At 42.0% G+C, this 15,504-nt stretch overlaps 1 protein-coding gene across 3 annotated transcripts in view; it reads left to right on the top strand.

The window, feature by feature from the left end:
- abcc4 (ATP-binding cassette, sub-family C (CFTR/MRP), member 4) overlaps window positions 1-15,504 on the top strand; it is a 169,751-nt gene that overhangs the window by 96,094 nt on the left and 58,153 nt on the right. For 2 of the 3 annotated variants that reach the window (XR_008723606.1, XM_055636819.1), the window contains exons 19-20: window positions 2,926-3,072; window positions 10,068-10,147. Coding sequence is in view for 2 of the 3 variants with exons in the window: in XM_055636819.1 (XP_055492794.1) it covers window positions 2,926-3,072; window positions 10,068-10,147 (227 nt within the window). In the remaining variant the exon portion in view is untranslated. The remainder of the gene's footprint in view (window positions 1-2,925; window positions 3,073-10,067; window positions 10,148-15,504) is intronic. The other variant, XM_055636820.1, reaches the window with a different exon arrangement.

The following is a 15,504-nucleotide window of genomic DNA, read 5'->3' as shown; positions in this document are numbered from 1 at the left end:
AAGCTTCCCAATCCTCTAGCTTTCCACTAATCTTTGCAATATTATATGCCTTCTCTTTTACTTTTATGCTGTCTTTGACTTCCTTTGTCAGCCACAATCATTTTATTCTCTCCTTAGGACCATTCTTCCTCTTTGGGATGAAAATATCCCATGTCTTCTAAATGACTCCCAGAAACTCCTGCCATTGCTGCTCCACCGTCATTCCTGCTAGAGTCCCTTTCCAATCAACCAGCCAGCTCCTCCCTCATGCCTCTGTAGTTACCTTTACTCAACTGTGACACTGACAAATCTGATTTCATCTTCTCCCTCTCAGACTACAGGTTGAATTTTATCATTTTATGGTCACTAGCACCTTTACCTTAGGCGCTCTTAACAAAACCCCAATTCCTTACAAAATACCAAATCCAGAATTGCCTTTTCCCTGGTTGGCTCAACCCCAAGCTGCTCTAAGAAGCCATTGCATAGGCATTCTTATAAATTCATTCTCTTGCCATTCAGTACTAACCTGATTTCCCCAGTCTATCTGCATATTGAAATCCCCCAGGACCACTGGAGGACTGCAGTTTCTCAGCTCTACCCACAAGGATTCTACTTGTTCTGATCCTCTGTCATCCCTTGCTAAGTGATACTTACCAGCAGAGCCACCACACCCCCTCTGCTCACATGCCTATCTTTTTGATAGGATGTGTATCCTTGGATGTTCAGCTGAACTCTGACCCTTTTTCAACCACTCCACTGTAATGCCCACAATGTCATACATACCAATCTAATTGCGATAAAACCCCATCTACCTTGTTCCGTATTCTGCCTGCATTCAAATATAACACCTTTAGTTCAGTATTCACTGCCCCTCTTCTCAAATTGATCCCCACTTTGTCTGACAGACTCTTGTCCCTTTTTAAAATGTTCTGTCCTATTATTTTATCTGAAAAGTTCAGTAACCCCTCCGGCACTCTCCTTCCCTTTATCTTCATCCATAGATTTCCAATTTATTTAATCCCCCACCCCCGCACTATTTAGTTTAAAGCCCTATCAATTCTTCTCATCATTTTATATACTTCTATCCTCTTCCCTCAACCTCTGACATTCCAGAGAAAATAATCCAAGTCTATCCATCCTCTCCCCGTAACTGAAACTCTCAAATCCAGGTAGCATTCTGGTAAACCTCCTCTGAACCTTCTCCAAAGCTTCCACAATGTTTTGGTAATGGGGCGACCAGAACTGCTCACAATACTCCAAATGCAGCCTAACCAAAGTCCTACAGAGCTGCATCATGGCATCCTGGAATTAGTGTAGTAGAACTACTGTATGAGTGATTGTTGGTCGGCACGGACTTGGTGGGCTGAAGGGCCTGTAACCATGCTGTATCTCTAAATTAAACTAAATATTCCCAACTTCTATACTCCATACCCTGACTGATGAAGGCTAATGTACCAAAGCGTTCTTGACTACCTTATCTACCCGTGATGCCACTAAAAAGGAACTATGTATCTGCACTCCTTGATCCTTCTGGTCTACAACATTCTCCAGAGCCCTGCCATTCACTTTGAAGATCCTGTCTTTGTTCGACTTCCAAAATGCAATACCTTGCCTTGTACATTCTCATCCAAATTGTTGATGGAAATCACATGCAGCAATGGGCCCACCACCGACTCTTGAGGCACACCACTAGTCACAGCCCTCCAGTATGAAAAACAACCTTCCACCATCACCTTCTACATCCTTCCATGATGCCAATTTTCTATCCAGTGAACTAGCTCCCATAGAGCTTCATGTTCTAGAGCATGCAGAACCTTATCAGATGCCTTGATGGAATACATATAGACAACGTTTATGGCTCTGCCCTCGCCAATCCTTTTCATCAATTTAGTTGGATCCTCATAAAAATCAATCACATTTGTGAGGCATGATCTCCCATGCTGACTATTATTTATCAACCCCTGCATTTCTATCTTATCCTTCAGAATACTCTTCAATAACCTGCCTACCACAGATGTTAGGCTCACTGATCTATAGTTCCCAAGTTTTCCCTTTGTAAATAGAAGCACAACATCAGCCACCCTCCATTCATCTGGCATCTCACTTGTATCTAATGATGATTCATTTATCTCAGCTCGGGTGCCTGTAATTTCTTCTCTAGCTGCCCTTGGTTTCCTCTGAAATATCAGATTCCAGCATTTATAGCCTTTGTGTTCTCATTCATCACCCTCTAGCTAGTCTTCACCTTCATTCTCTACTCCACCCATGTGGCTCATCTGCCACTTTTTCATCTCCTGCTTTCTATTCCCCATCTGTTTCCGTCGCCCAACGCCATCCCCCTCTCTCTCCCTTATCTGGTACCTTTGCCCATCATCCCTTGCCCATCCCACTGACCTCTTTATAATGGCTATCTTCCATCTTCACTCTCAATCTTGATACAAGAATGCGACCTGAAAATTCAACAATGCCTTTCATCCACAGATGCTGCTTGACCCGTAATTTCTTTCGTTCTGGCTAAATGCAGCCAATGGGTTTATGCCACCTGAATCAGAAGCTAGTCCAGTGGGCAGATTTCACTAACTTTGCAAAGAACTCTGGAAAGCTTTGTGCTCCTCCTTTAGACTCAATGAGAAGACGAGTGGTGGAAAGCTATTATCCTGTTGACGTCAATGAGGTTTGCTGAAGGTCAGGTCTTTAAGCCCCATTCATGGGTCTTGAACCTTTATACTGTTATGTAGGGAAAAAAAAACAGCTGCTTGAATGGGTTTTATTCAGACCATCTGGCCGACAGGAAGAAAATCCCGTGAAGTCCACCAAATTTTGAATCTGCATTCCAAAGATAAATGTGTTTCAGAAAAATGCAGATTTGTAAATACGAATATATAAAATTATTACTTTAGAATCAATTGCTGTGCATAACTGAAGTTTTGTTTTGTATCTCTGCAGGTATAACAATAGCTGTGATAATATTTGGAATTACCAGAAGTTTGATCATTTTCAAAGTGTTGGTTAATGCATCGCAGGAATTACATAACAAAATGTTTACATCCATTATACGAGCACCAGTTTTATTCTTTGACAGAAATCCTATAGGTAACTTTTTAAGTTCCCGTTACTTTTCTTTTGGACAGAGGAAAGATATTGGTGTATATTGAATTCTGTTCAGCATTCTGTTTCAAAGATTTCAGACCATCATTGCAAAAAAAAAAACGTGATTGTGTTTGGCATTATATTTAACTACCACAAGGGGATGGTGTTCTCTATGTTTTGTAGCTGTTGCAATAAGTTACTTTATGTATGTACATTGCTATTCATTTGAGTTATTTAAACTTTATCAACCGGTGGGCTGACCTGATCAATACAATTATTAATGATTTAAGTGTAAAAAATACTGATAGTGGATAGTCTTATAAAGAATTAAGGTCCACTATATAATTCAAAGTAGAAACCAAAGCTTGAATTGTACTGTTCCAAAACCTGAATATGTGGTCTTTAAAATGATGAGAGGGATAGGCAGAGTTGATGTGGATAAGCTTTTTCCATTGAGAGTAGGGAAGATTCAAACAAGAGGACATGATTTGAGAATGAAGGTTTAGGGGTAACATGAGGGAGAACTTTTTTACTCAGAGAGTAGTAGCTGTGTGGAATGAGCTTCCAGTGGAAATGGTGGAGGCAGGTTCGATGTTATCATTTAAAAATAAATTGGATAGGTATATGGATGGGAAAGGAATGGAGGGTTATGGCCTGAGTGCAGGTAGATGGAACTAGGGGAGAATAAGTGTTCGGCACGGACTAGAAGGGCCGAGATGGCCTGTTTCCGTGCTGTAATTGTTATATGGTTATATGTGGTCTTTGAGCTGTTCATTACTGTGGATGCGCTTTTATATATGACCATGATATAATAGTACATGAAGAAATCCTATATGCTGCTATCACACCTGTCAAACTGAATTTGTTTGCAATTAAACTGAGCTACCATGTCTTTTTAAATGCAACTTACTTGGAATATATCAAATAATTAAATCAGAGTTTAAAAAACGTGAACTCAGCTCCAATTAAGTCAATAGTTTGACTCATTCCCTTTATCAGAAATCTCAGCACCAGTATTTCTTAATGTTGATAACTGGTTGCAACCACAAAGTTTGTTTTAATCACGATAAAGCACAGAAGGAACTTTGAACTCGAAATGCGGACCAACAGTATTCAGCATTCAACAGTATCAGTCGCCTGGTAATTTTTAGGTTATTATGTTAGGAATACAACTTCAAGTACTCCTGGAAGATTTAGTTGTTTTAAACCCTTTGCTTCTCATACATAATAATTATAACCATATAACAATTACAGCACGGGAACAGGCCTTCTCGGCCCTACAAGTCCGTGCCGAACAATTATTTTCCCTTAGTCCCATCTATCTGCACTCAGACCATAACCCTCCATTCCTTTCCCATCCATATACCTAACCAATTTATTTTTAAATTATAGGACTTTATTCTCTGGAGCGCAGAAGGTTAAGGGGGGACTTGATAGAGGTCTTTAAAATGATGAGAGGGATAGACAGAGTTGATGTTGACAAGCTTTTCCCTTTGAGAATAGGGAAGATTCAAACAAGAGGACATGACTTCAGAATTAAGGGACAGAAGTTTAGGGGTAACATGAGGGGGAACTTCTTTACTCAGAGAGTGGTAGCGGTGTGGAATGAGCTTCCAGTGGAAGTGATGGAGGCACTTGGTATCATTTAAAAATAAATTGGATAGGCATATGGATGAGAAGGGAATGGAGGGTTATGGTATGAGTGCAGGCAGGTGGGACTAAGGGAAAATAATTGTTCGGCACGGACTTGTAGGGCCCAGATGGCCTGTTTCCGTGCTGTAATTGTTATATGGTTAAAATCGAACCTGCCTCCACCACTTTCACTGGAAGCTCATTCACACAGTAAATCTCCTCTGCACTCTCTCTATTTTGTTGACATCCTTCCTATAATTGGGCGACCAAAATTGTACACCATACTCCAGAATTGGTCTCACCAATACCTTGTACAATTTTAACATTACATCCCAACTTCTATACTCAATGCTCTGATTTATAAAGGCTAGCATACCAAAAGCTTTCTTTACCACCCTATCTACATGAGATTCCACCTTCAGGGAACTATGCACAGTTATTCCTAGATCCCTCTGTTCAACTGCATTCCTCAATTCGCTACCATTTACCATGAACGTCCTATTTTGATTTGTCCTGCCAAGATGTAGCACCTCACACTTATCAGCATTAAACCCCATCTGCCATCTTTCAGCCCATTCTTCCAAATGGCCTAAATCTCTCTGTAGACTTTGGAAATCTACTTAATTATCCACAACACCACCTATCTTAGTATCATCTGCATACTTACTAATCCAATTTACCACACCTTCATCCAGATCATTGGTGTACATGACAAACAACAGTGGATCCAACACAGGTCCCTGAGGCACCCCACTGGTCACCTGCCTCCAACCTGGCAAACGGCCATCCACCAATACTCTCTGGCGTCTCCCATTCAGCCACTGTTGAATCCATCTTGCTACTCCTGCATTTATACCCAACAATTGAACCTTCTTAACCAACCTTCCATGAGGAACCTTTTCAAAGGCCTTGCTAAAGTCCATATAGACAACATCCACTGCTTTACCCTCATCAATTTCCCAATTCTGAATGAGAAAGGATTAATAAGGAAGGCATGGTAATTCAGGAAATTCCAGCCTTGAATTTTAAAAGCCAATATGGACTCCATGATGGTCCCACAAGATAAAGCTCTGATTATCTAACCCATTGAAAAAATCCTGGGTTTAACAGTCAGTGCTGATTTAATGAGTTTGAACCAAAAGTTCAACTTTCTTAGGTTATAGAGGGACCTTTTGATGGAGGTACGATGGTGACACATGTGAGAATGAGAGCATCTTCAAATGTCCCTTGATGTTGAATAGCCTGTTATTAATCGCTTTCAGGCCAATTGCTTGGCTAGGGAATGAGAAGAATTAGGATACATCACCAAACAAATAAAATGGCAGACAAAAAGATAAAGAATGTATAAGGATTGTAAAATTACATTTTAGTCTTGCATAAATTAGGACTGGATTGAATTGAATTGAATCCTTTATTTGTCATTCAGACCTTTCGGTGTTTTGAAGGAAAAAGAAAATCTTAAGCATGAAAGATGAAATTGAGTTCATAGGGAAAGTCATCTGAATAACATAGAATACAGTACTGGAATAGACCCTCAACCCACAAAGACCATGCCAAACATAGAATACAGTACTGGAATAGACCCTCAACCCACAAAGACCATGCCAAACATAGAATGCAGTACTGGAATAGACCCTCAACCCACAAAGACCATGCCAAACATGATGCCGCGTTAAACTAACCTTCTCTGCCTGCACGTGCTCCATATCCTTCCATTCCCTGCAAATCCATGTGCCTATCCAAAAGCCTCTTAACTGCCTCCTCCATCACCTCTGGATGCTCCAGCGAAAACAATCCATGTTAGTCCAACCTCTATAGCGAATATTTTGAATTTAGTTAAACCACTTCTGAACACTCTTCAGAGCCTCCCATCCTTCCCGTAATGGGGTGACCAGACTGCACATAATACTCCAAAAGCAGCCTAACCAAAACCCTATAAAGCTGCAACATGATTTCCTGACTCTTATACAGAGTGCCCTGACCAATCAAGGCAAGGATACCATATGCCTTCGTTACCACTATATTTGTTTTGCCACTTTCAGGGAGCTATGGGCATGCATCCCTGTGTATATCAAAGCCGTTAAGGGCCCTGTTATCCCCTTATATTCGACCTCCCAAAATGCAAAACCTCACACTCAGAAGAAACTCCATTTGCCATTTGTCAGCCCATTTCTTTAGCTGATCTATATCCCACTGTATACTTTGGCAACCTCTTGATCTAGGCTGCAGTAGGATGTTTAGTGGCAGAGATCCTGCAGGGAACATTGTCTGCACAAAAAACTTGAACTTAGAAAATGGGTCAGATCAGTGTCTCAAAAAATATCACTTCAATGATAAGGACATAGAAGACAGATAGCACAAGGCAAAAAGGTGGACTTTGTCAAGCATCGGGGTGAATACAGTAAATAACCTGGATTCATATAACATGTGGAAGAGGGAAAGCAATTGAAAAAGTAAAAGGAAATAAAAGAGGTTAGAAAGGTATTTTAAAGTCAAACCAAAAAAATGTTTAAAGCAAACTTCTGTCTTAACTAATCGCATATGCTTGCACAAGGCCTATATTCCTTCATTCTTATCCTGTTCATGTGTCTGTCGAACTGCCTTTTAATGGTCTGAAGAAGGTCCCCACACGCAAACTCACCTATCCATGTTCTGAGATTTTGCCTGACCTGCTGATTTACACCAACAGTTTTTGTCTTTTTTTTAATAACCAGCATCTGAGTTCCTTGTTTCTGCCTTTTAAACATTGCCATCAAATCATCTTCCACCACCATCCCTGGCAGCATGCTTCTGGCGTCTTACCAAGCTACATTGTGCATCTCCTTTAAACTTTTCCCCTCTCATTAAAGCTATGCCCAATCAACCCTGCTGACATCCCTAATCAGACCCTGTCTTTCCAAATGCTCACTGGTCTATAGCTCCCAGATTATTCCTTGCAGTCCATCTTAAATGGAGGAAAAACATTAGTCACCCTCCAGTCATCAGACACCTCTCCCGATTCATCTATCTCGCGGTCCCCAGCTAGGAAGCGGCCATTCCAGGTGGCCCAGCCGCTGTGAGGACTCTCCCGACACCGGAGCAACACCACCCAGCCAGAACGGCCAGGAACATCGGGCCTCTGTGGAGGCAATTGCGGTGGCCTCAAAAGGCCTGACTTTGGGTGAACTGGGGATGGGGACTGGACATTGTGCCTTCCTGATTTTTTTTTGTTTTTTTTTGTGTGTAAGTTAATATGTTAGTCTGCGTCTAAGATAGCTGTCGGAAGGGAGAGTGGACGCTGGCGCGCTTTAGCTGCCACTGCTCTCTCTTCACATTGTGTTTTTTGATTTTTTGTCTTTGGAGCGATTTCTGTCTTTAATTTGTGTACTGGTGATGTCCTTATTATTTATTTTTCTCCGACTATATGTTTTTTCTCTTCTGTTAATTTCTGTAAGGTGTCCTTGAGACTTTGAAAGGCGCCCGAAAATAAAATGTATTATTATTATTATTATTATTATTATCTCAGCCAGTTCCTGCAGTTTCTTCTGTAGCTTCGAACAGTGTCCTGGGATATATCTAAGGTAGACAAAATGCTGAAGAAACTCAGCGGGTGAGGCAGCATCTATGAAGCGAAGGAATGGGTGACGTTTCGGGTCGAGACCCTTCTTCAGATACCTGGGATATATCTGATCGGTCTGGTGTTCAATAGTTGTAACGATACCACATTGGCAATTCTCGTTTGAACCCACATCAAGGGTATTAATTTGAAACAATGCCCCAATCTTTCACAATCTGTGCTGCCAATAATAATATTTGGCATCTCGTGCATTTAGCTAATTTCGGGGCCTCTTCACTTTGGCCATCCAGCAAATTATAGCAGTCCAAAAGTAATGACTAGGCACAAAATGCTGGAGTAACTCAGTGGGAGAGGCAGCATCTCTGGATAGAAGGAATAGGTGATGTTTTAGGTTGTGACCCTTCCTCAGACTTCCTTGAGTCTCCCTGAGTTACTCCAGCATTTTGTGTCTATCTTTGGTGTAAACCAGCATCTGCTGTTCCTTCCTGCACATTAATGATTTCAGATGATGGATCCAAGCCCTTTTTCCAAGACACCTCATTTGACTTTTGAATGTTTAAGGTTTTCAACTTTTCAACTATTTCTAATTATCTTCCATCTTTATATGTGTGTCGGTACATATTGGATATTTTCTATTATATATTATGACTCATATAGTGCTGCATTTTGACCCAGTAAATGCATGCTAAGTCCATTATCATTTTGCAATAGTGCTTGGAGTAGGTGTGATTGGGCTTGTTTGACTTTTAAACAAACATCATATTGCTTTTACAGCAGCTTATCTGTTATCAGGGCGTGATGCTGAACAATAGATTTAAGGGAGGTGTACTTGAACTGTAAATATCGTGGCGCACACTGATACATATATCAGTGTTAGGTTATTATCAGTGACTTCGATAAAACCAATTGCAGTGAAATAATATTGTAAAATTTTCGCTGATTGCTGCACCTCGAACTTTCACTCATCAGCATTGATCGTTCTTGATAGTTATTCATAGACATAGAACAGTACAGGATAGGAACTGGCCTTTCAGCCCACAATGTTTGTGCTGAACATGATACCAAGTTAAACTGGTCTTCTCAGCACGTACATTATCCACATTGCTCCATTCCCTGCACGTCCGTGGGCTTATTTAAAAGCCTCTTAAATGCCACTACGTATCTGCCTCTACCACCAGCCGTGCCAGTGCGTTCTAGGACCCCACCGCTCTGTAAAAAAAACTTGCCCCGCACATCTCCATTAAACCTCCCCCTCACCTGATAGCTAGTGTTGGACATTTCCACCCTGGGAAAAAGTTTCTTCGACTGTCTACCTTATCCAAATCTATTTCATAATTTAATATACTTCAAGTCGGTCTGAATAGTAGCGAGTTAAAGTGACAAAGTGATTTAAAACACGAGCAAATCAAAACAAAATCTAACCTTTTAGAAACTTTTTTAATGGATTCTGTAACCCCCCCCCCACTGACCACGTAGTAATTTAGTTGGACTTCAGAGGTCCCGAGAGCTGCCAAGGCCCAAAGTCTGTTCGTAGTCGACCCCGTCCTCTACCCCTGCCCCCCCCTCCCCCCCCCCCCTCCTTGCCCCCCTATTCCCCCACACTCTCGCTGAGTTACTCCAGCTTTTCCAGTGTAAACCAGCATCTGCAGTCCCTTCCTGCACATTTTGCCAGAAGATGACATTTTGTAAACCTGAATATTTTTAGGAGATATAATAAGAACTGAAAGAAGTGGAATCATATGACTGAAGAAGTATTGTAAGCAAAGGTATGTTTAAAGATCTTGCAATGACTTATTTTCAATTCCTTCAGGTCGGATCTTGAATCGTTTCTCCAAAGATGTTGGCCACCTGGATGACCTGCTGCCCTACACGTTCATGGACTTCGTGCAGGTGATTCAGTAATCAGTGTTAATGAATTGTATGTCGCTGATTATGTTATAGGCCATCAAATACTCTACTTGCTGAAATATTGTGATCACAGAACAATTGCTTTCCACCCAAAAACTTCTAACAAAGCTAAACAATTACTTAACGGAAGTGTCTGCACATCTGGCGAAGGCTTGGTGGTAATTTTGTGAAAAAGCAAAGCAACAGTAGAAGTTTAGTATAAAAATAATTGCTGTATGGGAGTAGATTCAGAACTTTAGTGGCATTTCTTGTTCATACCTGCAGAAGAGTAGGTTTGCTGATAGTAAGATACATTCCTTGAGATACCTTTTGTATCTCCCGTTCATAACATTTCACTGCATTTACAATGATGATATTTTCAAGTTTATTTTCAAATAAAAGAGTATACACATTAAAGTATGATGTCACAATCTACATCTGATAATAATAGTCATAGAGCGGTACAGCACGGAAATAGGCCCTTCAACCCACATTGTCTATGCCAGAAATAGACACAAATTGCTGGAGTAACTCAGGGTTAGGCAACATCTCTGGAGAGGAATAGGTGACACAATGCCAGTCTAATTTAATGATTTCAGTGCAGAATAGCTGTATTTAATTTGACTGCCATTAAGTGAAAAGAACTTTGAAATATATGGTTGTAAACTACTTTGACCACTTAAAAAAAGTTGGCGACTCCATTTGCTACATTTATTTGATACCATGAATAGTTAATCTCAACCGTATGAAAACTATCCAACTTGCTGAAAACCATATTTAGTTGGTGGGTCCACACTTAGAGTACTGTCAAGAGAGAGTGTTATATTGTCATGTGTCCCAGATAGAACAATGAAATTCTTACTTGCTGCAGCACAACAAAATATGAAAACATAGTACACTGTAAACAATAGGATAAACAAGAGAAAATAATGTTCAGTGTGTTATATATGTGTGGGTATACATTTATTTATTTATTTGCATATCCATACACACACACATATATGTATATAAACCTATTATTCAAATCTGACAATGTGCACTTTAACCATTAACCATTTTTAATAGAAAAAAAATCACATGTGGTTAAAGTGCACATTGTCAGATTTTAATAAAGGCCATTTTTATACATTTTGGTTTCACCGTGTAGAAATTACAGCAATGCCTATACATAATGTGGGTGGGATTGATGACGTGTCTTTGGGCGTGTTTATGCAGCTGAACTGCTTGCGTGGTAGTTTAGTTGGTTAGACTCGTTTTGGAGTGAAGAGGGAGAAGGTTAATCCTTCGACCATGTCAAGCCACATGTCAAGATCATGTGAAGCATGGAGACACGAGGAGGAGTTTTCTAGTATCTGAAGTAATGAGCTGGAGTTTGAAGAAGATTGCCGGAACAAGTCGGAAAACCTTGGATATATCTTACTGTTTTATATCTACAATAAAGAAAATATTCATTAAAAGACTGTGTGCTGAAGCTTTATGAAAAGAGAAGCTCTGAAGGTCTCTGAGGCAGCTTGCATGCATACCGAAGATATTCCCTTTATCCCGTCTCACCCAATTAGTGGCTAGGGAGTTAATTTCCTGAAAGATTTGAAAAATCTGCCGCTACAAATACTTCTTGGCAAATTGTAACCTGGCCACCCTATTTTTGTGGCTAACCAGTTGTTTGCATCTTGCAATGTAGCCTCTGTATTTCTGTTCATGAAGTCTTCTGCAGACAGTGGTCATTGACAAATCCACACCTGACTCCTGAAGAATGTTTCTGATCTGTTGGACAGGTGTTTGGGGATTTTTCTTTATTATATAGAGAATTCTTCTGTCTGTAGCTGTGGAGGTCTTCGTTGGCCTGCCAGTACCTTTGTGATTAGTAAGCTCACCAGTGCTCTCTTTCTTCTTAATGATGTTCCAAACAGTTGATTTTGGTAGGCCTAAGGTTTGGCTGATGCCTCTAACGGTTTTATTCTTGTTTCTCAGTCTCATAATGGCTTCTCTGACACAACTTTGGTACAACATTGGTCCTCGTGTTGATAAACAGCAATAAAAGTTTCCAAAGGTGATGGAAAGACTGGAGGAAAGACTAGGTGCTGAGAGCTCTCTTAAACCTGCATTAAGGAGGCAATTAAACACACCTTAGCAATTACAAACACCTGTGAAGCCATGTGTCCCAAACATTATGGTGCCCTGAAACGGGGGGACTATGTATAAACACGGCTGACGCTTGAGCTGCCTCCTGATTATGCCATGTAGGAGGTAATGGCATTCAAGCTCTGCCGCAGTTGCCAAACATCCACCCCATCCTCCAGCTTCGAGCGGAAGTCCTTGTGGCCTTTTTGATTGCCTTGTCAAGGTCGTATCTGAACTTCTTGTAGACCTCTGCGTCACCAGACCTGAATACCCGGAATTTGGTCTTCAGAAGAATGCGGATCTCCTGGTGAATGATTGAATGAATGAATCCTTTATTTGTCATTCAGACCTTTCGGTCTGAACGAAATGTTGTTGCCTGCGGCCATACATGTAATAATAATAACACACAATAAACACAAATTAACATCCACCACAGTGAGTTCACCAAGCACCTCCTCACTGTGATGGAGGCAAAAGTCTTAGAGTTACTGTCTCTTCCCTCCTCTTCTCCCTCTGCGCTGAGGGGATACCCCCCAGGCGATGGTAAGTCAGTCCCACGGTTCAAGCTCCGCGGCCCGGGGGAGGTCGAAGCTGCCACCCTCCAGTCCAGCGGACGCAGCTGTTGCCACGGGAGCTCCTGAAAACAGGCACCAGCCTGTGACCCGCGAGCTCCCGACGATGTCGTCCACTGGCCCGCGGCTGAGCCCCAGATTCAGGTCGCTGCCGCCAGAACGCCGCCTCAGCCACCGGAGCACCGTCTCCGCCCCGGGCCGCCCACACGGCAGCGTCTCAGCCCCGCACCGGGCTGCCCCCACGGGAGCACCTTCCAGCTGGGACCCAGGCCGCCCAGTACATCCAAGGCTTCTGGTTAGGAAACACTTGGATGGTTTTTGTAGGAACACAGTCCTCCACACATTTCCGTATGAAGTCAGTAACGACTGGCGAATTCATTCAAGTCTGTTGCCAAGTGTAATAGGGATCGATGTGAAAGGTGAGATGCGTAAGGAATTAAAAGTGTTGTATGTGAATGCGCGAAGTATCAGAAGTAAAGTAGATGAGCTTGAGGCTCAGTTAGAGGTTGGTAGATATGACATTGTGGGGATTATTGAGACATGGCCACAGGAGGATCGGGCCTGTGAACTTAATATTCAGGGTTATACATCCTATAGAAAGGACAGGCAGGTGGGCAGAGGAGAGGGGGTGTAGCTCTGCTGGTGAAGGATGGAATTCAGTTCCTTGCGAGGAAAGACATAGGGACTGACGAGGTAAAGTCACTGGGGATTGAGCAGAGGAAGTGTAAAGGCAAGAAGACACTAATTGGTGTTATTTACAGACCCCCAAATAGTAGTCCGGATGTATGGTGTAAGTTGCAGCTGGCATGTAACAACTGGCATGTAATCGAAGGTAATGCCACTGTGGTGATGGGGGATTTCAATATGCAGGTAGACTGGGAAAATCAGGTTGGTTCAGGACCCCAAGAAAAACAGTTTGTAGAATGCCTCCGAGATGGATTCTTAGAGCAGCTTGTAATGGAGCTGACCAGAGAAAAGGCAATTCTGGATTTAGTGTTGTCCAATGAACCAGATATGATAAGAGAACTCGAGGTAAAGGAACTGCTTGGAGGTAGTGATCATAATTTGATTAGTTTTAATCTGTAATTTGAGAAGGAGAACGTTAAATCGAAAGTGGCAGTGATGCAGTTGAACAAAGGGGACTATGAAGGCATGAGAGGGGAGCTGGCCAAGGTAGACTGGAAAGGGATCCTAGCAGGAATGACGGTGGAACAGCAATGGCAGGAATTTCTGGCCAAAATCCGGAAAACGCAGGATCATTTCATTCCAAAAAAGAAGAAAGATTCTAAGGGGAGTAGGAGGCAACTGTGGCTGACAAGAGAAGTTAGGGATAGAACAAAACAAAAAGAAAAGATGTATAACACAGAGTAGCCAGAAGCTAGAGGATTGGGAAACTTTCATAGGACAACAGAAGGAAACAAAACGGACAACACGGGCTGAAAAGATGAAGTACGAGGGGAAGCTGACCAGGAATATAAAGAAGGACAGTAAAAGCTTCTTTAGATATGTTAAGGGAAAAAGAGTAGCAAAGTCAAATGTTGGTCCTTTGAAGGCAGACAACGGTGAAATTATTTTGGGCAACAAGGAAATGGCAGAAGAGTTGAATAGGTACTTCGGATCTGTCTTCACTAAGGAAGACACAAACAATCTCCCAGATGTACTGGAGGACAGAGGATCTAAGGGGGTAGAGGAACTGAAAGAAATTTTCATTAGGCGAGAAATAGTATTGGGTAGGCTAATGGGACTGAAGGATGATAAATCCCCTGGGCCTGACGGTCTGCATCCCAGGGACCTCAGGGAGGTGGCTCTAGAAATAGTGGATGCATTGGTGATCATTTTCCAATGTTCAATAGATTCAGGATCAGTTCCTGTGGATTGGAGGATAGCTAATGTTATCCCACTTTTCAAGAAGGGAGCGAGAGAGAAAATGGGGAATTACAGACAAGTTAGCCTGACAGGTGGTGGGAAAGATGCTGGAGTCAATTATTAAAGAGGTAATAATGGGGCATTAGGATAGCAGTAAAAGGATTAGTCCAAGCCAACATGGATTTATGAAAGGGAAATCATGCATGACTAATCTTCTGGAATTTTTTGAGAATGTGACAAGTAACATGGATGAAGGGGTGCCAGTGGATGTAGTATATCTAGACTTTCAGAAAGCCTTTGATAAGGTCCTGCACGTGGAGACTGGTGACTAAAATTAGAGCACAAGGTATTGGGGGTATGGTGTTAACATGGATAGAAAATTGGTTGGCAGACTGGAAGCAAAAAGTAGGAGTGAACGGATCCTTTTCAGAATGGCAGGCAGTGGCGAGTGGAATGCCGCAAGGCTCGGTGTTGGGGCCGCAACTGTTTACCATATATATTAATGTTTTGGAAGAGGGAATTAGGAGCAACACTAGCAAGTTTGCGGATGACACAAAGCTGGGTGGCAGTGTGAACTGTGAAGATGATGTTAGGAGGTTGCAGGGTGACCTGGGCAGGTTGAGTGAGTGGGCAGATGCGTGGCAGATGCAGTATAATATCGATAAATGTGAGGTTATCCACTTTGGCGGCAAAAACAAGGGGGCAGATTATTATCTCAATGGGGTTAGGTTAGGTAAGGGGGAGGTACAGCGAGACCTGGGTGTCCTTGTACACCAGTCACCGAAAGTTGGCGTGCAGGTA

This window comes from Leucoraja erinacea, chromosome 6 (assembly GCF_028641065.1).
Source record: "Leucoraja erinacea ecotype New England chromosome 6, Leri_hhj_1, whole genome shotgun sequence".
NCBI classification, from domain to species: domain Eukaryota; kingdom Metazoa; phylum Chordata; class Chondrichthyes; order Rajiformes; family Rajidae; genus Leucoraja; species Leucoraja erinaceus.
This window is presented reverse-complemented; position numbering and strand designations above follow the sequence as displayed.